Consider the following 24,262-nt stretch of genomic DNA (forward strand, 5'->3'; position numbering starts at 1 on the left):
TGATTGTGTTTCTGAGATACAGCACATGCTTGTGTATGAGCTGTGCAGTAAGACATACCTACATATATTGAAGCAAGTTAAAGACGTCACCTTGGACACTTGTGCATTTTTTGTGACAACTAACAATTAATTTATTAACCAAAATAATGTAATTAATGACAGTAGTCACAAGTTGGAGGCCTAACATAATGGCATGACCATTTTTATTTTTGTTTCCTCAGTTTTGAGCAGTTGAAGATTGCAGCCAATAATCTGAAGAAACAGGCTACCAAGAAGAATGAGGGGAGTCTGGCCTATGTGAAAGGAGGCCTCAGTACGTTCTTTGAGGCCCAGGACGCTCTGGCAGGTGAGAGGGATTAACACATTTCTGTGTGCTATGGAATCGCACCAAATGGCCTACAGTTAATACACAAACTTCCAAATCATCACTCTTCATCTCTGCTCAGAAAAGAGCTTTTGATTTTTTGGAAGGCGTGCAAGTGTGCGTGTCTCTGGATTTTTTTCCCTACACATGCGGTTTAGCAGCGGTTGATTAAAGAGGCTCATTTGGACGCTGTGTGAAAACCCTCCACTTCGTCCTACAGTTACACCAGCCAACCACAACACGGCTAATTCACCTTCATCAAAATGAGATCAGCTCTCACCTGTCACACACAGTCTCACTTGAGTCTCTCGAGAGCCTGGAAGTGGACACACACACACACAAACACACACTTGGCTACGTTAACCTTCAGATGGCAAAAAGATTTCAAGGTAGCAGAGACTGACTGACTGCTGTCGCTCTGCCAGGTACTTCAAATCAATTGTTCACTTCATCATTCATACTTTTGTCTGTTTACTCTCTCCTCCCACCATAGCCCCTCAGTTACTTCCCCTTACTATTTATACGTACACTTTTCTGCCTCCATCATTATTATTATTGCTTTCCGTATGTTTGTGTCCCGGTTGGGAGAGAGGCAGTGTTTTCATTGTTAGTGGCTGAATCTAAATAAACGGAGCAGCCCAACACAATGCAGGCCAGAGTATTAGGACTGATAGTGCTGATAACAGACCCAATATGACCAATGGGAACAATACACAGTCATTCTCACGTTCAGACTGAGCGTGCCTACTGTGTGCCCACTGCCCCAATGGGAAATGTACAGATGGAGGAAGCAGTACACTATGGAAGAACTTAAGTGACCTGTGAATCAAGAGGGCATAATGATGCTTTATGACCTGTGTGACAGGATGAGAGTCATTGTGTTGGCATTAATATAAGAGAATGAAAAGATGTCCCACTTGCTCTTTTACACCTGTTGTTTTTAATAAGGAGCACTTTGAATAGACAAGGTAAGCAGATATAAACACATTTTAAAGGGTCTGTATGCAACAATCAGAGCATTAATAAAGCCACAAACCACTGTTTGCTATGTAAAGATTCACTGGAGTTATAGCATCCTGAGCAGAGAGTCATGCTACCTACGTATGCTTTGTCTGTGGTTTGTTGTGGTAAGCCAGTTGTGCAGTGCGTGCTTAGTAGTACATGTATGTATCTGACTGTATCCTGCTCATCACTGCAGCTTTGCACTGCTCTCATACAGCTGCTAATGCTGATATCAGAACGGCGGCTTTGTGTAGACCCTCTGGTTCCCCCCGGTAAATACCGTTAGCTCTTTCAGCACTGTTGCCATTGTTTAGCGCTGTGCATGGAGTTAGCTCCATTAGCTACTAGCCTCCAGCTCAGGCACCTCCATCTTGATAACCCTTTGCACAGAGCCCCTTTTAATGTATTGTCAAATTTACCTACATATATACAGTAAAAAAGTCTAAAACAAAATAACTAACAAGCATGACAAATGATGGTCGAATTGTTTTTTTTTGTTTTTTTTTTTCATTCTTTTGTATCATTTCAAGGAGAATCAGTGTTGCTCTCAGCCTGTTAGATGTGTAAATATGCAGCTGTTTGCTAACAACCTTAACAACTTTATAAAGCCCCTTTCCCACTGGACAAAAACCCACTTAAACCAACTTAAATCTTAATTTTGCATTTAATGGGAAAGGATACAATCAGCATCTACTCTCAGGGAGAATGACTCTGCAGTAGTCACGAGTAATATCAGCTCCAGCTCCAATTAGCAGTGATGGAAATTCGACATCCAAGTTGACGCACTAAATTTAGCCCCCTTTGCCAGCGCAATGCAAAGACAGGTCGCTATGAAATACCATCTGTCTCAGTCCATGCAGCGCTCAAACAGTTTAGTCGGCACCAACTTGGAACGAGAGACTGAATAATAAAGTCATATAAAAAAGAAGAATTCACCGTAACCTTTTCATTGACCCAAGTTACCTAAATAAAATTAAATGATCCTGCTTAAAAACATAAATCTCACATCTGTGTAGCTTGTCCAGCTGTGTTTTCAAGTGCAGCAAACAGACACTACTTTATGGTCAACAGTTTTGGAAAAGGTCTGAGTGATTGTTGTAGCTGTTAGCATTTTCAGACTGTCCTTTTTGAGCTTGACATTTTCCATAACTTCCACAGATTTTTTTTTTCCTTCATGGCAACTAAACATAATCTACAGAAGACATTTGAAGCTCTAGTAATTGTTAGTTGGTAAGGTAGGGCTGACTACATATAACATATCCACTATAAATGGACATCAACAAACTTGCTAGCTCATCAACAACAAGGCTAAAAACAACTCTAATTGCATTATCATAAAGGAACGGGCACACTCTGTAACAGCTGGTACTTACTTTGTCCTTGAACATCATACCACTCCCGCTTTTCAAATGTAATTTCCACATAAAAACACCATCTCATATTCAGACCTTGAGCAACTTGACTTAAAAATTCATTTTTTAAACGCCCTGGCTCCCGCCTTCTCACATGACTCATTACAGCACTACAACATCCTTTCTTGGCCAACTTTTGGCTCTCAGTCATAAAAAATGAAGTGGTAGCCCAGAATGGATAGCTCAAGTGGAGATATTCTGTATACTAGGCATGGTCAGCCAAACCGACATACCAGCCGACAAGCTGCTAGCAGCCGGCCAGCTCAAGACAGCTCTGCAACAGCTCACTGCCAGGCCCAGTTAGCGACTGTGAATCCTTTCTTTGTCTCTCAGCAGCGTTTGGCAGGTCTCTGTTGTTCTTAGTCATTCCAAATGAACCTCACCTGAGATGTAGCTGTGAACATTTAAAAGAAATTAGCTGTAAAAAAAAAAACAGGAAGTTAACAGGGTGCTTGTGTGTTCTCCCTCTTCAGAATTCAGTGTTGGAAGTTGCTGTAGTTTGTCCAGCCCTCTCAGTCACCATCAAGACATTTTTGTCTCCTCTCCTGTTTATTTTCAATTCTGCTTGCATGTGAGAGTTTTATTGATGACTTTAATAGAAGTCTGGAGTTACTTTTTTTAATACAAGTGTCCTGCTGTCAGCAAGGTGGAAAGAAGGAGGAGAAGTCAAATCTGGAAAAGAAATAAAGCAGATAGAAAATATTTAGAACAAACAGCAGGACTCTGACCTCAATATTGCTGGGGTTCCTCTCCGTCTCTCTTTTTCTTGTCCTCACTAATTGCTTCTTAATTGCCCTCCAGTATAGTTAACCATCTCCAACAGAAAAAGCAAAACAAAATCCCATGTTTCTGTTTAATAACCTATGAACTCTCTGCTTTAGCACACAGTTTAGACTTCTGCATCTGCAAACCACAAATCTTGTTAATTACAGAGCTGTTTGGGTTAGTTAGCTGATGTTGGCTTTTGGAGAAATAAGACTGGGAGCTCCAGCCAGATTTTTATGGTAGGGTTTTATTCTAAGAGCTTCCAATGGACCAGACAGAAGTACATGATCAAGTTGCATGGCCCCAAAATATTTGCTTGGTGTAAGGAATGAACTTGACCCAGATCAGCATCCTTTCTTTAGCAGATGTATGTATCCAAATGGCACTATTGATGTATGTATTTTTTAATGAGATATAGGATCCCACCCCCATCACCAGATCAGTATGGATACTGACCTCATTAAGCAGATGTAATATCGACCAGATTAACCAGTTCAATGTCAGTGTCAGTGTGAAATTCAGTGTTATTGCTTTGTTTTTTGAGTCACAGTCAGCTGCCGACTAAGTTCTAAGCACCAGTCATTTCTGGCCTCATCTTACTTTACATAAAAATGGTAGGATTAAAAAAGATTTTAAATTTGGGGAAAAGCAACCATTGCTAATTGGATCAAGATTCTGTATTAGCAGATATCCAGAGCTGAGCTGTCAAAATTGGTATCAGTAGAACAAAGTTGGATCTGTGCAGCCCTGATTACCAGGGGGAAAAAAAGTAAAATTTCAAGCATATATCTCATTATATAACATCCATCCATCCGTCCTTCCATGCATGTTCATGCGCTCATCTGGGGCCAGGACACGGGGACTAAAGGCTGAGCAAAGTACTTCAAAAAATTAGCCCAAATTGAAGAGGAAAGAGATAGGAATCCAAAACATTTTATGTTATTAAAATATATATTTTAACTTCAAAATCATAGGATGTATATAGGTGGGTAGACAACTCAGAACATGAATTTGGCCAGAGTGATAGATATACTACTGTACCTGAGGCTTTGACCCAAAGAAGTAATACAGCATCACTCAGACAGGATGTCAGAGTCAGACGGATTCACATGAAGTCATAAGTTAGATGCTTTAGATGTAGGCTTATTTTACCTTTTGCCAGGTACACTTGTTATTGGGGGAAGAAAGTTGGAGGTATGTTGTGAGGGCAAGTGGCCATTAAATCAAATAGTGTAATTTCAAATACCTATATGTTCAATTCCTGAAGTGTCACAGCATCAAGTTGTTCTCATCGGTTTCAAGGTCAGATAATGTGTTCTTTGTGGTCTGATTTTTATGTTAGTTTCAAGAAATCTGAAGTAATTTTTGCTGGCCCATTTGAGGCTGTTTTGTTTGATGTAATATTTTACTTGTTTGCAGAAGGGATTTTTGTTTGCAGTGAGAAAACAAGTGGTCCCGTAAACACTCCATGTGAACCGCCACAGACTGGTGAAAGACATGGAAGATTTTGGGCATTTGCGACTGTTTGGTGCCAGACTGAGCCATGTATCTGGGAGAGCTGCTCCAGCTGATTGACTGACTGACAGTCTGTCAGGGAGTCCAGGGTTGTTTCTACTAAAATGTTGAAATTTGAGGTTTTTCATTGTTGTGTGAACAGGAAGTCTCCCAGCGATGCAGGAAACGGAACGGCTACCGTGTTCCAAAAATGCCAGATTCCCAGGGCCTATTCCCCGAGCCCCCAGCCCCGGCAGGAGTCAAAACATCTCCAGCTTTAGAATCCAGGGACACTGTATTTTTATTCTTATTCATTTTCTTCCCCCTCCTCAACGGTTCCAGGAAGTGAAGCGGGAGCTCTAGCTCTTCCTCAGGTCCTGGCTGCATGTGTTATCCGGACTCGGACCTGATGTTTAGGTTAGCTGTGACGTCATCAGCACTTCAGTGTGTGACAGATGCAGAGGACACACAGCTGGCAGCAGGGCAAGGGGGAGTGTGGAGACGTGAAGCAGACCTGCAGTGTGTGTGTCTTATTCTTCCTGTGTGTTCAGCCCTATCAATCCTGTGCTCTCCCGTATACAATCTCCCACATCTACGTGCCTTTGTCCTAACCTGCATCTGGCGGCGTTTTTTGCCAGTCGGCAAGCAGGGAGAGGTCCAAGAAAGGGCCAGTGATGTCCGAACTGATTAGGCAATGGCATGTTTGAACAGTGTGTTTTAGGAATACCTCATTCCCTGCCTTGAGGCTTCTGTCTGTCAGAAATGGACCCACATATTTATTTACAGAACTCCCCCCCCTTTACTTTGCCTCCCGCTCCCCCTGCTGTCTCCAAGCTCTGCTAACAGCAAGTATTTGTAGTGGAGCAACTGTGGGAGAAGAAGGAAGGCAGGGAAATGGAGAGGACAGAAATGAGAAGATTGTTACCCCTTTTCCCTTTTTTCCATGTTTCTGTCTCTTAACTTCATTCTTGAGATGTCTGCCTGTTGCATATTTGAATCGTTTCACAAGTATGTATGAGAAGGTCTCCTAAGCCTTCTCCACCTCTCTTCCACTCTGTCAATAAACCCACACTGCCGCTCTCAGCACCCAGCTGCCCACTACTGCACACCATTTATTTATTCACTGGGGTAGCCACACCACCAGCTCTGCCTCTTTTTCTCTCTGTTTTCTCCCCTCATTCCCTTTTTTTCAAATTCCCTCTCCCGCGTAAAGCTCTTCATGCTAAGTGATGGATACAAACCATCAGAGAGTTTCCTCCCGCCTCTCCTAAGCAACAGTCATTTTTGGCATCCAGACCTCCAGCTCTGGTCTCCCAAATGTTATTTTTCAGAGAGTTGAAACATTTTAGATTCACATTACCTCCAGGTCAAAGGGCTCCAAGTGTCCCAAGACCTCAAAACTGTGCTGTTAATGGATTTGCTTAGGTGAATTGATCCAGTACAGTCACCGCTGGGACGAGGTCAGGTCCTCTGTTGCGTGGGAACAGGCACAAGGGGGGGTGGGTTCAACAGCAGCATCTGTGGGCGGAGAGCCGGCGAGGTTATCTCCCATCTATCACTGGGGTAGGGCCTGTTTATTGTTTTACCTTCGGTTCCTGAAATTGAAAATATTCCTGTCTCAGGGGATTGCACGCTGGTTCCTCTACAGTGTAGAGAACAGATTTCCATATTTTCTTTGTCCACATTCCACCTCAACATTCATACAAACATTTATTATTTCTCTGATTTTATTTCAGTGGATTTCACTATATTTTGTCAATCACAGTCCTTTACACTACTGACTTTTGTGTTGCAGCGATCCACCAGAGGCTGGAATCTGATGGCACAGAGAGAGTGGAGGGATCGATGACACAACGACTAGAAAACATCCTCAACAGTAAGCAACATTTTACTGAGAGTCCAACCCCAAGAGAAACTGCAGGTGTTTTGCAGATATAAAGGTTCAGTTTTTGGAACCAAGACGCAACCTTTTAGCACATAATTGCCCCATTTCATATGTTATTTGATGCATTAGTCGCAGATGACAGTGACATATTTATTGTATCCCAAACTGGTTTGAGAAATTAGATCTGAGTTTAGACGCAAAGCTTAATTCCGCAATCTTGTAGTTGTTTGACAGCTAAGAAGCGAAGTCATTCATCACTGATGAGAACACACTGACTATGTTTACATGCACAAAATATTCCAGTTTTTGCCCTTACTCCGGAAAAGACAGTATTCCTACTGAGCTGTTTACATGGCTAATTATAATAAATATTCCAGTAATATTCATGTTTACATGCACCTGTGCATACTTAGATTAACATGCCCTAACATGTCTTTTATCACATGAAAATATAGAAAAGTGGAAAAGGCCATTTTGCTTCTTTCCATCATGATAGGGTTTTTTTTAAAAAAAGTTTTCCACCTGTGGCGGACTTGTTGGACCATGTGAACACAGCGTTCAATCCTTCACTCACCTTCTTGAAAAGGTCTGTGTTGCAATATTTAAACATTTCCAAAAAGCCTTTCAACTTATTGGTTAGTTGGTTTGTGGACAAGGCACCCATAACAACTCACAGAGCTGACCGTAAACAGGCAAGACGCCTGGTGTCACAAACTGTGGTACAATCCTCAATTGAGACGCATATTCTGAATGCGCTGTATACATGTCCAAAGAATGCTCTTAAAACACGAATAATACCAGCATGTCCTACGTGTCTTAATCGGAAAATACTTTATTCGGAAAAAAGGCCTAATTCAGGAAATCCAAATGAAATATGCCGTTTACACAATACCTGTATCATATTCAGAGTATTGTCATATTTGGAATAATAGTGGAATATTAGTGTGCATGTAGACGTAGTCGGTGATTATGTCAGTAAAGAGTAACTAAATCTATTGGTTTAATTAGCAAGGTGAGTTTTTTTTTTGTTGACAATCACTTTCTGTACACCCTTTATTATTCTTTGATTTAGCTTTATTTTTCATACTGCAAGTTCATTTTCAGCAACCCTGCAGAAAATGTTTCTCCTCCAGAGATGTTTTTTAATCCCAAACCCTTCAAATCCTTGCACCCTTATGGTGCCTTAATTGCCGAAACTCCAACTTCTTTATTAATTTGTCATTAATTCAAATGACTTCACAGATCCACTCTGTGGATAGGATACAGGACTCTTACTTTTGACAAAATTACCCCATCTCAAAGTTCAGTTACTGTCTTCCTCAGCAAGTAGAACCGGCCCACATGCATGCATGTGATATCATCATATAGTTAAAAGATGATCTAAGGTGTCAGCAGTGAATGGCCTTGATCTGCTCCTAATATGTCTCCATTTGCTGATGGTTGAAAAACTAGTGGACCTTGAGTTGAGACTTTTAGTTACACATACTGATCACAAGTCCCACACTCAAATCTGACAATTAATATAAAATAAAACATTGAACTCTGTTTTATCTGTTATTTAATGGATTTCTTTCTTATATTTCTCTCTACGTATACTGTGCATTGCTTTATATTGTTTAGGTAAAGGTAATTAAAGAGCCCTTTTGGGATTGTTTTTCTCTCCCTGCAAATTACCTTGACTTCTCACTTTAACGGTATGTCCTTGTGTTGTTTTGAACAAGGGTCAAAGTGATTATGAGGAAAGACCGTCTGATGCTCTGCTGCCAAACCTATCACTCACTGATATGTCGTCTGTAAACCAAACACATGTACACTGTGTATGTCCAGTCGCCTTTGTAGATATTCCGCTTTTAACAATCGGATCCCTCAGCAAATTCTGTGTTCCCACCCTCTCATCTCATACATGATAATGTGACTTCTCTAATGGAGGGTCAATAAGCAGGTCCTTTTCCCGGAGTCTAGAGTAAATAAACCTCCAAGCCGGACGTAGCTTTCATCCCCACAGCCCCAGACTTGTGGGCCCATGGTCCAGTGGGCCCAGGCCACTGTTCACCCCCAAAAACCCTAATGCGTCAAATACACAGCACCAATCGGCCAATCATGAAGTAGGAATGTTAGTTACATGACAACTCAGATTGGCAATTGAAAAATGTCAAATATTTCTCTGTCGGGTCCCATGCTGTTTTTCCTTCAGGGATTTTGTTTTGGGGGTGGGGTTTTGTTTTGATTAGAAGAACTTTTTTTTCCCTATTTGACGGCACATTCAAGGCCACCCACGAAGCCAGCGAGTCATGCGAAGGTTCCACTGAGCTGTCTGACTAAGAGATAGCTGTCACTTTCTCTTTAGCAGCTCACTCTCTACTGTGTCAGATAGCATACAGAGCAGGAAGAAAACCAGAGACCGACATTAAAAGGGAAATGTGGTATCAACATTTATTTTTATAGTATCCCAGTTTCTCATTTGCTCCTGCCTCTTGCACTCTCACTCACTCATTTTCTCTCTGTGTTTCTCGTAGGAGCGAGTGATACCGCAGATACTCTTTTCCAGGAGGTCTTGGGGCGGAAAGACAAAGCTGACTCCACACGCAATGCACTCAACGTCCTGCAACGTTTCAAGTTTCTATTTAACCTGCCACTCAACATTGAACGCAATATCCAAAAGGTACTACCCACATACATGTATGTACAAAATAACAGTAAAAAACACCAGCACATGTATGACTATTGAGAGCCTAATACAAAATAAATAAAGCTTCTCTCTGCCTCCATGCCAGCACATTTGTAATGAGCTGTGTGTAGTGAGATATCGGATCATTCACCAAGAGGGGAAAGCCTTCAGCTCTCTCAGTGATGAAGGAGATGAAAATCAGTTTTACAGCCTGTACTCTCAGAACTTCCTTTAGCATGGAGTATTTAAGTCTGGTTATTTGTGAGGCTATTGTTTTCATCTTGGTGATCATGACACTAATATTGAGTTCATCTAGTGACTGGCGTAATATTCCTCAGTTATTATAAAACCCAGCAGAGCAATCATAAAACCTCTCATGAGAAGCCTTCCATGACATTACCAGTCTACCATTATGTGAAACTTCCCCTCACTTCACTTAACTTAACTTTATTGTCCTTTCACAGAAAAGTGGACTTTCAGCAGTGATTAAATACATAAATACTGTATATACATATAAACATTACCCATAAGGACAGCAAACAAAATAAGGGCCTAGCTGTCACTACTTACAGGGTTCCTACGCAGTATAATGTGGAATTTGATTTCCAGGTTTGAAATGGATTAATATGGCAAAAAGGAAAGAGTGTGGAAAAATATTTGTGTTTCTAGACTATTGCCCCTGTTCTGTTTTCTAAAATATTAGCTGAAATTCAGAATTTCTAAAAACAAAACAAACATACAAGCAGAATGTTTTTCATGGCGTTCAGAGCAGGCAGCCAACTCATCCAAAATGTTTACCGCTTGGCAGAGCAAGCCTGATGTCATCGAAAGCAAAGCAAGAAGTACGGCTTGTGACTGAACGCACTCTTGTGCGCAGAGCTGCCTCTACACATGTGCGTCACAGCTTACAAAACAGCTCTGCCCCAAGTGCCCTGTAACTGTACCAGATCCAGACATCAGCAACCAAATAAGTTTGTTAAGTTAAGTTTACAGCAGTATCTTTGAATTGCATAAAAACACAGCGTCACATAACCAAATATATGAGCATTTATGCAGTGATTTAGTCATTGTAATAGTAAATGGATTGTCTTTGCTGTGTAAGGAAACAATTCCTTTATTGATCGTCATTTTCATGGGCACAGTGAATAAAAAAGGCTTCACAGACACTGTGAGAAAGAAATTAAACTTTTCTTTTTTTATTCAACAACAAAAGACAAAAATAATGTATGTGTAATGTGAATAATGTAGTATTGTTTATTCAATATGTCAAGGAAATATAATACAAATCTAGGTAGCACCTGTTAGTGTACTTCCTCTGTGGGTTTAGTTATTTGACAGTGGAGCGTCATCCAACTTTCTTTGTAATCATGTGAACTGAACAGCCACAATAGCTAAATGGAAGTTTTCAGAGGGCTGGCTTTTTTTACTTAGATGGCAAATATAGTCTGAAAAATCTATAGCGAAGTCTGGAAATTTTAATCTGTAAAAGTATGGAATTTTTAAATGGAAAATGTGTAAGATCCCTGTACATTACACATGTAAAAACATAATAGCACAAGTTACTAAATCAGTTTTGTATCTATTGCTTGTGACACAGAGCTTGGATTTAAATAGGGTCCATTTGGTAGTGATACGATGTACATTTTTCAAGGTGCTAATTAAAGTCTGTGGTAATTGTCAAGGCAGTAATATTTGGGCAGTTTTTCTGTGTTTAACAGACACTGTCGTGATTTTCAAAATGCTCTCTATAACGTTTAATAAAGGCAGTTGTGTATTAGTTTTGTATTTGTATTGTGATCTTTGTTGTCTTAAGCTGCTTTAAGAACTGCCACAGCCCTACAAGAAAAAGAGCATTTCATATTTTATGATTCTTGTGAAGCAGCCCTTTAATTATTAATTGTTAGTTCAAAGTGCTTTTTAGTAAATTGTTTGTATTACAGTATGTAGAGTTTATTTGTTTTAAGGCTCAGCTTAGATGGCTGTCATCCAGAGGGTGGAGCCAGAGAGGTTTAAATACACAGTGTGTGTCATGATTGACAAGTAAAAAAAAAAACTGAACTGACTTCTCTCTCACAGGGTGATTACGATGTGGTGATCAATGACTATGAAAAAGCCAAATCTCTCTTCGGCAATACCGAGGTCCCTGTTTTCAAAAAAGGTAAACAGGTTTTTTTGTCCTTTGTTTGTGTTTTTTCCTCAACAGATGAATGAAATGATTAAAATCTCAAAAATTCTCCCTGTTCTGAATGCAACTGTTTCCCTGTTACTCTGCTCTAGTGTATGCTGAGGTTGAGACAAGGATCGCAGCGCTGAGGAGCCTCTTATTGGAAAAACTGCTGCAGACCCCATCGACATTGCACGACCAGAAAAGATACATCAGGTCTCTTTACATTTTTATTATCCCACAACTTTTCCACATCATCTGTCTGCATTCCTCCTAGAAGTCATGTTTTTACATCTCATACTCTTTGATTTGTTTTCACATAACGGCTTCATTATCTACTTGTGAAGCTTTTTTTCTAACCAGCAGTTTCCACATTTTTCATTCATGACACGTGTCACATGATCTCTACACGTTGAAAACAGTCTGTGTACATGAAATACAAAGTCATGACATATCTCTTATACTTCTTAATTACACCCCCTTTGGTTTGTTTGATGTCTGTCTCTGTCATCATTTACCAGAACTTCATCCTCCATCCACTTTCTTCTATCTGCCTCCCACTTTTCTCTGAACCTCCAGCTTTCTGTTGTCCCACTCTCTTGTTTCTGTTTCTATTTTCCCCCCTTTTTTCCCCCCTCCATCCTTCTACCCATTCATACTTGTGGTCTTTCCCGATTTATTATTGTTAAGACCGACCTGTCAGGATCACAGAGACCAGTTCTCAACCACACGGCAACATCTTTCATCCTGCTGCATTAGGCACGGCTCTGAACGCCCACTCAGCTCCTGTTTACTCTTGCCGTGGATGGTGGGAGCTGTGTGCATTTGTGTGTGTTTGTGCGTGCGAGTCTTGCTCAATCTTTTGAAAGATGCCACCTAATGAGAAACAAATGAGCAGCTGGTTCATAGGATGACAGTAGAGGGAGCCAGGCCACAGCTCAGAGACTGAGTCATCTTGATGGTCCACAGGTCACTGAGTGATGCTCAGGAAATAACGTCCTGGGAGAAGAATGATTATTGGATTATGACAGATGGATAAGTGAAGTGGTGAAGTGTTTGTGGATAGAATAGAATCTGCAGTTCATTGGTGTTTTGCTCTCGCCTCCTTTCTCTGATGTGCACTGTACCTGCAAGCCTGCACCTCACCAGAAGAAGTGTGGTTTTCCTTTTTTCTTCTTTGAATGTAAATGTTTCACACATTTGTGTTTGTGCACGTGTAGGTACCTGTCTGACCTGCACGCTCCAGGTGACCCAGCATGGCAGTGCATCTACGCTCAGCACAAGTGGATCCTGCAGCTGATGCAAAACTGCAGGGATGAGTTCATCAGTGGCCAGAGAGGTGACTAACTCACACACACACACATGTCTGAGATGACTCGAATTACACATGAAGTGAAAAGCCCCTATTTAGTGTTTCCAATCAAGCGGTTGGTGGATGTCATGTGAGTCTGAAGGAAAGGGAGAGGGCCAGCTGCCCCTCCGTCATACCAGCTCTCTGCTTGCATTCCCCTCTCCATCACCGCCCTCCCCTGCGCTGCTCTGCTCTGCTCGAGGCCCGCATGTTTATTTTTTCATGAATGTATGAATAAGATGAAAGTGAGGGAGCATTGGCTTTGGATTTAGGTTTCAGGGCTTGACATGTTGCTGCACACGCACGCATACGAACTCTCTTTCTCACTCACACAGCTTCACAGATGGATTGGAACAATTAACCCCAATTAAGCTGTTCCTCTGTTAAATCAGCCAGCAGAAAAATGTGAAACCGTTCGCTCAGGAGGAACCGCGATTCGCCAACCACACTTAGACGCGCACACACACAGACACACACAGACACACTCCTACACTCATACTCACACAAAGGCACCCATACAAATACATTGTGAGTGGGTGGCTGCTTCACATAGTGCAGCTGAAACATAAACATGTCTAATGCTAAGGGTAACAGTGGTTTCCGGGGCTCAGGCTTGATGGATCTGGGGGTTGGTGTGCTCCCTGCCTCTCCACAGTTAAATATCACCTCGATCATCATGTCAGGGATGGCCCCTTTTCAGTCCACACATGCATTCCACAGCAGAGCAACAAGTTGCAGGAAGTGAATCTGAAATTGCATGCAAATCAAACGCAACCCAACTATTGTGAAAATTGTTAGTTTGCAGAAATGCACATTTATAGGGAGTTTATTTACTTAAATATGACAGTCTAAGTTACACAAAATAAATAAATAAAATAAATAAACTTTAAGTGACTCAAGAGAAACATTATATCCAAACAATATTTTATATACAATACAATTCTGACAACACATGAATAGACACATTTACTGCACACAAGTCCTCTTACCTAAAACACATAACACATTTGTCATTGTCTTCCAAAATGGCCTATATGACTTTTTCAAACTAGACTGTTTCCTGATCTGCCACGTCATCTAGTGAAGCTCTGTTTAAGTTTAGGCAACTAAAGCTAACTGGTTAAGTTTAGGAAAAGATCACTTTCGTATTAAAAAGAAACCCAACTTGACTGTTTCCAGCAGGCAGGACATGAGTTGCGGTCATCACTGTCGAGATCACGCGATTTGTAAATCCACCCCAGCCTCATTGCCAAGACTTTTCTGCAGTGTTATGAATAACGTCACGCTACCTCCGCCTCCGCCACCAAGAAAGGACAGTCATTATTCGCACAACCACATGAGGCCACTTGTAAGGAAATGTATCTCTAGGTTGTTGTGAAGAAAAAGGTACCCTGTAAAGCTTTCTCATAAATAAACACAATTTTGTTTGTGTACTGTGCTTCTCATCAAAAGATTTGCTAAATGAAATTTGGAATATTTTGAAACCTAAAATCCATGAAAGCAGTCCTCTTATTTCTTGATTTTTTTGCTGGCACGTTGCTAATTTTGGGTGCATAGAGCATGCTCAGTATAGTCCCCCTGTGGCTGACTGATTGGCACAAAATTGGTTACCTATACAAATCTTGGAAACTTTAATTTTTAATGTAAAACCCTTTTGATAACACAAAAAAACAGTTTGTGATGTTCGGCCCAGCACACAACACTAAACAGCAAGGCTACTGGTCACAAACTCCACAGGGTTCTCTTAATTGTTTCAACAAGTGACCAAAACTGAAATTTTTCTGGTGAGGACAATTTTCATAGACATTATACGGAAAGCAGACAAACGTACAGAAAGGTGCGTGCACTGATCATTTCTACTCTTGTAGTTTGCTACAGCCAGCTCTCTCCTGTCCCCTCTGCTGTCACATTTTACATAGAGCCCCTCTAGCCCCACCTCTTCCTCTCACACACACACACGCACACACACACACCTGGTAGCTATTTACCATCCCTGCTCCTTGCTGCTCACCTCTCGCCCAAGTACGAAACCCATGCTTTTGAAACATCCCTCCACCCAGGCAGTTCTTGAACAGCCACCATCATAAAACCACATCCACTACATTCCCCCGACCCCACTTTTCCTCCCCCTTCCTCCCACACTTACCCCTCCTCTTAAATAGCCAGAATCCCCCCTTACCGGTACCCCACAGCCGACCCCTCTGCTGGCGGCCTCCTTTTTCCTCCTCGTATCACATTCACCAGCTCAGTGTATTTATACGCCATCTTTTATGCTATTGTCAGCATCACACGTGGCAGGGATTAGTCCTCTGTGATGGATCAGCCATGTCCGAGGTAACTGATGTCATTTTCTCTGTCTCCTGTGTTTCCGAGTCCAGAATATGAGGCCAGAGGTCGTTCTGCTGGAGTTATGATTCCATTAATTAGCCTATAAATTGCCATAAATGTGAAATAGACCCATCCATCTCTGTTGAAATAAAAGCCTGAAGCTGGAGTTTTCTTGTGAGGGAGCAGAGCAGCGCAAGTTGCTTCCGTATGTCTAAACAGTCCCATCGTGCCCTGGTGCTGCAATCTGACTCTGCCCGATTCAATTATAAACTGCAGTATTCTTATTTCCTGAACAGCACTTCTTCTGCCAATATCAATACAATTAGCAGGAAATTTTGCTCGTAGGAAAATAGGTTTGTCAGTGAACAATTAGAGGGATTCTAGTGTTCATATGTTTGACTGGGAAACATGCGGTTGTGATTTTAGACTCAGTCATTCAGTACCCCTCTAGGAGAATTGTGTAAATTATTACTTTTCATTTAGCATGTTTGTGATCTGATGAGTGTGGGGTGGTGTCAATAAACTTATCAATTTATTTTCATTTTTTATCATCTGTTCATCTGTTCAATCCAAAAAGCTGGTGGAATTCAGATAAAAATGAGAAATGAAGATACAATAAACTTTTACAATTTGTTGCTTTCTAACTGTCTGCAAGGGATTCTTGCACATTTTCACTTTATTTTGTTTTGACTCTTCCTTACCAGATACATCTTCTCAGCTGTCAATGCCTCAAAAGAACCTGCTATAAAATACAGTGTTCAGTGTTTTGCTGCAGGTAGCTTAACAACTTTTAGGTCTCTGAGGACATAAAATGTGGGTAATAGGGTTGCAAGTAATAATTATTTTCATTGTCCATTATTTTTTTGATGAATCGATTAGTTGTTTGGTCTACAAAATGTCAGAAGATGATGAAAAATGTTGATCAGTATTTCCCAAAACCCAGAATGATGTCTTCAAATGTCTTGTTTTGGCCAAAGATATGCAGTTTACTTTAATAGAAGACAAAAGAAACGAGACTTTTTTTTAATTACTGAAACAGATTTATCGATTATCAAATTAGTGGCAATTAATTTATTGGTTAACAATTTCTAGATTTTTGATTAATCATTGCAGTTCTAGTGGGTAAAAATCAAAAATAATATCTTTTTTACTTTTTGGGTGGAAATTAGTGAAAAACGATGAGTCTTACATTTTGTAGTGTGGGAAATAAAATACATTTAAATAGGAGACAGAAAAGTGTGTGTGTTTAGAGAGAAAGCAGGTGTGTGTGTGTGTGTGGTCAGGGTCAGTGACCCCTTAGGGAACAGGAACTCGTCCGACCTGCAGAGAAGCATCAGAGCTGATGAGGAAGTGAGCAGAGGTGACACACATTGTCTCAGCGTCTTAAACACACATACACAGCAGTTCCTACATTTTAACCCTCAGACTTTTAGAAGGAAAAAACAAAGCGGCATAATGACTCGTTGGAGCACTTAAAGCAGCCCTGCACACATACGCACTTAAACCTAAACTGTCTCACACACACTCACTTGTGTATCTGAGGACGCTGGGGGTTCAGCTGACACCTGGATCAACAGCAGCTCTCATCCCTGTAAAAAGAGAGAAAAACATCACAGAGACAGACTCTGCACAGCTCCATATGCACTGTGTGTCAGTGTGTGTTTGTGTGTGGGTGTGGGTGTGTGTGTGTGTGATGTGAGAAAGCGTCGTTTGTTTACAGATAATCTGAGTCAATCGAGAATTTCCTTACATTTTCTAGACTGGATGGCTGTGTTGTGTGCACAGCCGGCTCAACCGCATTTGCTCCTTCGCTTGGGGATTTCTCAATACTTGCTTACACACATTCAGTCTGTGACTCACCAGTATACTTTTCTGTGTGTGTGTCAGACACATGTTTTGGAAATGTGGCCATCCGTCTCCCTTCGTTTAGACAAACTACATGTAGGCGTATTGCAGCGTTGCACGAATTTGTCTTTTAAAGTTTCATTTTCATTGTTGTAAGTTTGATCCCCTCTCAGCACTGCAGTGTTTCACTTTCACTCCTGTTTGTCAACTTTCGCCCCTTTCTTCTGTTATCCTAAAGTTATCTCACAGATTCATTGCACTAAAGTTATCTCACTAGCCAAGATAGGAGTGTGTGGTTGTAGAAGGACTTTTTCATTTGTCCGTGCTGCAAAGCTCCCCGATGCCATCTAGTGGAGCGCCGGTGCTTGCCTGAGGATCAGACGTAACTGAGGCCCAGTGTGGCCGATGTAAACCCACTTCACCCCAGCGCTCACAAAGCCCACAGCTCTGTTTCCTCGCCCTGGAAACAAGGGTGCATTCTCTCAGCTGTGGGCCACGGCAGAGATGGATCAGAACACAAATAAAGAAAGGCCAAGAGGGGCGAGGGAGGATTGTTTGGTGTGAAAGCCTGCTGAGCTTATTGAGGAATGTGGAATTATGAAAATGGCTTATTTGATTATTTGATATCTGAAGTATGTGTTTCTTTTCCCTGCGAGTTCATTTCTCATCTCTCGCGCCCCCCCCTCGTTATTTCTCTTAGTGGGTGTCGGAGCTCTGGATCCGGAGGGGGATACCCGTCCGTCGGCCCTCGGCAGGCTCAGCCATACTGCGTCTCTGAAGAGAGGGGGCAGCCTGCGGACGCCGCGACCTAGCAGTGAGTACCACAATCACAAATTACTCTCCCACACACTTGGTGCTTAGGAGGGGCTTCCCTTTCTGAGGCACACTCTGAGTGTGCATTTGTTTGTTTGTGTTTGTAACACTTTTCGCCCTGTACAACGCTTAGGGGAATCACAGTATACAGGAGTCATGCGTAAGTGCAATGCAGTGTGTCTCCTTATATCAGACAGTACAGTAAAAGTACAAACAGCTGCAGCCTGGTGACTGGAAGTTAAATAACTTCTTCTGTAATTCTTAGAAATACAGAAGACATTTTCAAGCCAGTGTGGTTTGCTAGTTCATCCTTTAAGTCCCCCCCGTCACCTTTGAGAACAGCATAGATAAGTACTATGTGCGGGGGGGTTTGTGTATTACAGTATGTGTGTGTCTTTGTTCCAGCCTGGCGCTTTGAAACCCCACAGCAGGTGCAGTTTGTGGAGAAGCTTTCAGATGTGGTGATCGGTCAGTTGCCCAACTTCTGGAAGCTTTGGATCTCTTATGTTAATGGAAGCCTTTTCAGTGAGGTAAATACCTGGGAAGCTTTTACAGTGATAAGAAACAAATAACCTGAAAAGGATACTGCACATACTTCACATGGGTTCACCCTAATCAAGAAAACATTTTGTCCCGCTTACCTTTCGTGGTATCTAGCCATAATTCAGATATCATTTTTTCTTTTACTCCCTCCACCCCAAAATAAAGGAAGTGATCGGAATTTCCTTTTTAATGCTCAGACTATGGAAAAGTGACTTTTTTTGTAATTCACATCAACGGGTCTTTTCAGAAATGAATTCACAGAACACATTTTTGGTGTACCACAAGGCAATTGTCTTGACAGGCCTGACGAGAATACAATCTTGTTTCACTGTGGCTCTACTGTACGTTACAGGCCTGTATGAATGATTTGCTTTAAGGGTTTCCATTCCATTCATCTAATGCTATAGCTCCACTCGGTTATGTCAAAAAAAACATTAAGGGATGGTCTGTCTTCATTTTGTGTTGTAGTTCCTGGAAATTTAATTCAGATGGTCTAACAAAAGCCCTAAACCAAACATTTTGAAATGGTAAAATTGAGAACCACCACACTGCCTAAATACAGTGTTTGGCCTGGTGTTGGCATAATAATTAAAAGTCAATTGATCTGGTTAAGAAACATCTCAGGTTGCTGCAAGAGTGAAGAGTGAAGACCAAACAAAAAGTCTTTAAAAAGACATTGACACATTGCTGACTTGTTTCAATTTGCAGATATTTAGTATAAGTAGTAGTAGTATTATTAGTATTTCTTGTTTTTCTTTCTTTCTGCAGACTGGTGAGAAATCTGGACAGGTGGAAAAATCCAAGAAGAATGCCAGACAGAGACAGAATGACTTTAAAGTATGCGTCATTGTGACTATTTACACTAAAGTGTTATTTTAAGATTCTTACTCACCAAGGTTGTGTTTTATAAATACGTGCCACATAAACCTTATTGTTTGTGTGTCTCGCTGCATGTTTTTTAGAAAATGATTGAGGAGATGACCAATCGGCTGGTGAAGCTCATCCGTGGGGCTCTTCTCCCCACCACCCTGCCACAGGGGGAGCTGAATTTTTATGGAGGCTGGGAAAACAAGACGGAGCTCACTGGAGCCTGGCTTACACAAATCATACACACCGTCAGGTTCGATTGTGTCATTGATGATGATTAATCTCATTGATTATGTGCAGTGCTGACGTGGTTATATGAAGGGATTTTTATGCCTGCCATACCATTTGTTGACCTGCCTCTCTCTGTCACTTTCTCTGTTGCCTCTCATGTCTCTCATCCAGGGCTTGTCATGAGGCTCTCTCTGCTCTGGAGATCCCAAATGATTTGCTGCAGGTGATCCAGGATCTGCTGCTGGAGCTGAGAGTTCACTGCCTCATGGTGACTCTGCTGCATACGACAGAAGGTGAGCAGACGCAGTAATGGATGGAAAGGGTATAAGTAAAATTTGACCTTTTAAGTTGGAAGTGATCATTGAATATTATCAAGATTTTTAAACAATCAGTTCACAAATTAATTATGTCCCCATGCTTGCGTTATGTTATTCACAAAATGCAAATAAGCTGCTGATTATGCAACAAAGTCGTCACAGTTGGTTAAAAATGTTTGAATACTACATGAAAGCTATATCATTTGTGCTGGAAATTCTATTTGTAATATAATCCTGTTTTCACTTGGATTTTGGTTTATTAGATCTTCAACTCAATATTTTTTTGGTTTTTCATGGATTTTTTTTTTTTAATTATTGGAATAAAACAAGCTCTGTCCGAATTCTAAACTTCATAACCGTCCTAAGCAGATTTTGATTAATGGTGTTCACACTGGAAAACTGAGTAAGTAAGTAAGTGTTAAACACACTTAACACAGTCACTTCCATGTAGATCAACTGTTCCAGGAAGATTCTAGAAAACTCAAGCATGAATTTAACATTTTTAGAAACACATGAAGGTTTCTTGGTTCAAGTTTGATTGTCTGTGTCATTCTGAAGTCACAGTTTGATTGGTGCATGTATCATTTCCTGTTTGCACAGAACGGTCAACTACATTTGTTTTTGTGTTTACTAACTGAAAAAACAGTATACTATAACATTTAGTGTATAGTAGTATATACTTCATACCAGAGTTGTGGACTCAAATTTGATGATTTTAGACTCGAATTGACAAACTCAAAGAAAACTCAGCTTGAACTTTAACACCAATGACTCGTGACTTCACTTGGACTTGAGTCTTTTGACTTGCCCAAAGATTAAAAACTGTTATTTGAAACATTTTCTTACAAAGCTATTAATTTCTCTGAATTTCTTGAATCAACATTAATGCTTTTCATTCTCAGCAAGTTGACCCTTATTTCCCCAGATCCACTTTGTTTGAACCAATCCGACAACATCAAATTGAGTCGCAGGAGAGAACCATGAAGACCTAATGAAAAATGGAATGAAATGGAAAAATATTATTTTGTTTATGACCTAAAACCACCACCACCAACCACATAGGTGGGCAACAAAAAACGAAATGCAATACGCAAAACGTGCGGATCTAGAATTACAGATGGAAATGCATCAACTTCCAACGAACTTATTTTAACGAATAAATACATATTTTAAAAAGCACTCATGATTTTTGTAAATTTAATGTATTATTACTCCATTGTTAAAATGGCATAACATGTGGTAAAGAGTGCATTACGACTTGTTTAGGACTCGAAACTCAAAGTTCAGGACTTGGGACTTCACTTGGGATTTTTCAGTGTTGATGAGGGACTTGATTTGGGACTTAAGTGCAAAGACTTGAGACTTACTTGTGACTTACAAAGCAATTACCTTGTCCTGTCTCTGCTATGTACTGCATTCAAGTAGTATGTTGTATAATTGGGACAAAAAAGAAAAAATTTATTTAAAAAAATTCAAACTGAAGACTTATAATTATAAAAGCTAATACAGACACTATAGACACATGTCTGTGTCATTGAGTATTTGGTGGTCAGTGTCCTCAACTGTCACCTTTTACCTCTTAAAACCGACAGGGTAGTAATGGAGAAAGTGTTATGAGACTAAAACCAGACATGCTCAGTTTCACATGTGGTTAGGTATGGTCATTTTGAGAAGAGTGACTGGTTTTCACTTAACTTTTCCCCACACTCACATCAAATTGTGGTCTCGTCGGAGAAACCTGATTTTATATCATATTGTGGGTTTTCCTCAGAAACTTTTAAATTCTGTTCATGTCTAGTAATGACCCTGTGTGAAAAGTGTCACACATTATATATAGAAAGTATAGAAAGGGTTTTTTTGTCTCAAAGTTCAATTCACTGTACACAGCTTTCTAGTAATTGCCATTTTGATTCATATTTGTGCTGTTTGTTGACACTCAGATGTCAAGAGGCTCGCTGAGAAGGAGGACTGGGTCGTAGATAATGAGGGGATCACCAGCCTGGTAAGGATGTGTTTGTGCATCAAGCAGTATGTCACATCATAATTAGAAATGATAGCTATGCTCCAACAAATGTCAGTCATATTTCAGGCACACACTCAGTAGTGTCAGTAATGCACTGTAAATCACCATTTTCCTCTTTTTACTCAGCAACATGTCAAAAACAAGACATAAAATGGCATTTGTATTTATTTTGTGTACAGTAAAGCATTCCCTCTGACCATTAAATGTACAGTATGATATATCATTTTGTTTTGGTCATTTTCTTCACCCATAATGTGTTTTCATCTTTGCTGAGGATGCAATTAAAACTTGTATGATGTTTTTAGGAGCCAGTTTTGTAAAATGTATTCTCGTGTTTTTTTGCAGCCTTCACAGTTTGAGCAGTGCATGGTCCAGATGCTGCAGTCACTCAAAGAGCCCTTGGAGATCAAACCAGGAGAAATCAATGTGAGATCCATAATAATCAATGCAAACACAGAAACTAGAGTAGCAGAAGTACAATATATGATTGATGAACATAATCATGACTTTGGCCTCTTACATTAACTTATTTGTTGCCATCGACGCTTTGGGTTTTGGTACGTCAGTATAATTTGTTTGGCCAGTCACGAACATTTGTTTCTAACACACTTTAAATATCATATACTTAAACTTGTCCTCGACGCTGCACCATCTCAGCACACTGCTTCTTTTAGGATTGGTCAAAACAGAGAATCAATAACTGAGCTAAACAATAAAGTGAGGTGTAGGCAAAGCAAATCTTGTTCTCTGCGGTCCCAACTGTTTCAGCTGTAGTTAAGAACATTTTTATTTGCAAAGCAACCCTAAGAGTGTTTTGAAATTGTTCACACATTGAGTAACACAATGTCAGATTTTAAGTAACTTGAATTTTCACTGTCTTTTCTTCAGGTGCTGCAGTTAGACCAGGTCCAGGACCAGGCCACAGAGCTCAGTGTGGGCATCATGAAAGTAAGATCTGTCAGCATGCAGGTTACATTATGGATGTTTTGACTGACAAATAAAAAGCATGGAGCGCAGTGTTTAACCTGAAATTGTGAAAAGCTAGACATCCCATACCCATTTAACATGCAGTCAAGCCACAGTCTTAGCTCTTAATCCTCCCTTCAAAGGACCTTCACCCTGCGTTACCTTGGGCAGTCTGAGAGAAATGTAGTGAACTGAGCGTGTTCATCATGTAGAGTAAGATGCGAGCATGGCACCTAAGTAGTGTTTTTCACACCATGCCTGACAAGTGTGTTCTCGTGTTCAACACAGGTTTTCATAAACTGCTTGGAGCAGCTGAGCTCTAAAACTGATGGAGACATTGACACATCTCAGTAAGTATTTGGATGACCTTTTCATATCTTTGATCACCATGTGCTCGACTCTGAAAACATGTTAAAATCTCTCTTGTGTGTGCAGCAACATGTCAGTGGACCTGTCCTCTCCAGATAGGTTTACTGGAGTTCAAGAGGGCTTCAGTCCAACATCTGTAAGTGTAATATTTTTTTTTAATTTCCTTTAAACTGTTTAGGGTTATTACACCTGAAGTCCCACATCTGGCAGCGTCACCAAAGCGTGGGCTCTCCTTTACACAACAGGACAAACACGTGTCTCAGTCATTCAAACCACAAATGTTATCAGGCTGTTTCCTGGTTGTGGACACGAAGCAGATACGTCCTCATTTCCTGTAACTTGTATGAGATGTTAGTGAAGGGGTTTTAAGCGCAGGGGAGGAGGAGGACGAGGAGGAGGAAGAGCAGGGCGTAGAGTGCTTCTGGTAAAGGGAAATGGAGCAAGGTGCGGACGGGGTTTCCCCAGCCCAAATATGCGTAGCAGGGGTTAGGCAGCCAGACTCCACTGAAAGCGGCTGACCAGACTGGTGTCACTCATGATATGAAATCTAGTGTTAGGCAAGTTGGCACAAGGATGGTGCCTGGCTGCCGTTACCAGATACAGTAGATGTCAGGTTGTCAGCCCACTGAAGTGTTCTGTCTTGTCTGTAGGTCTGCAGACTTGGTTAGATGGAGTATGAAAAACAAATTGCTGCTGATGACAACATCATTTTGGGTCATCAGAATTTAGGCAAACCATTCTGCCATCACTCTTGTCATTGTTTATGTGCTTGTGTTCTATAAATTTTTATGAAATATTGTGTATGCCATTGTACGTATTTGTCTGTGAGCAACGATTTGAGTTTCACACCCACAG

General features: G+C 40.8%; 1 protein-coding gene across 1 annotated transcript in view; it reads left to right on the forward strand.

The window, feature by feature from the left end:
* The window catches only part of exoc2 (exocyst complex component 2), a 51,873-nt gene that overhangs the window by 19,770 nt on the left and 7,841 nt on the right, over window positions 1–24,262 (forward strand). The window contains exons 6-21 of the mRNA XM_050055156.1: window positions 222–346; window positions 6,833–6,913; window positions 9,439–9,584; window positions 11,667–11,748; window positions 11,868–11,970; window positions 12,975–13,093; window positions 17,979–18,092; window positions 18,497–18,621; window positions 19,403–19,471; window positions 19,597–19,754; window positions 19,904–20,025; window positions 21,990–22,051; window positions 22,418–22,498; window positions 22,961–23,020; window positions 23,327–23,388; window positions 23,474–23,543. Of these exons, the coding sequence (XP_049911113.1) occupies window positions 222–346; window positions 6,833–6,913; window positions 9,439–9,584; window positions 11,667–11,748; window positions 11,868–11,970; window positions 12,975–13,093; window positions 17,979–18,092; window positions 18,497–18,621; window positions 19,403–19,471; window positions 19,597–19,754; window positions 19,904–20,025; window positions 21,990–22,051; window positions 22,418–22,498; window positions 22,961–23,020; window positions 23,327–23,388; window positions 23,474–23,543 (1,579 nt within the window). The remainder of the gene's footprint in view (window positions 1–221; window positions 347–6,832; window positions 6,914–9,438; window positions 9,585–11,666; window positions 11,749–11,867; window positions 11,971–12,974; window positions 13,094–17,978; window positions 18,093–18,496; window positions 18,622–19,402; window positions 19,472–19,596; window positions 19,755–19,903; window positions 20,026–21,989; window positions 22,052–22,417; window positions 22,499–22,960; window positions 23,021–23,326; window positions 23,389–23,473; window positions 23,544–24,262) is intronic.

This window comes from Epinephelus moara, chromosome 10 (genome assembly GCF_006386435.1).
Source record: "Epinephelus moara isolate mb chromosome 10, YSFRI_EMoa_1.0, whole genome shotgun sequence".
NCBI lineage: Eukaryota > Metazoa > Chordata > Actinopteri > Perciformes > Serranidae > Epinephelus > Epinephelus moara.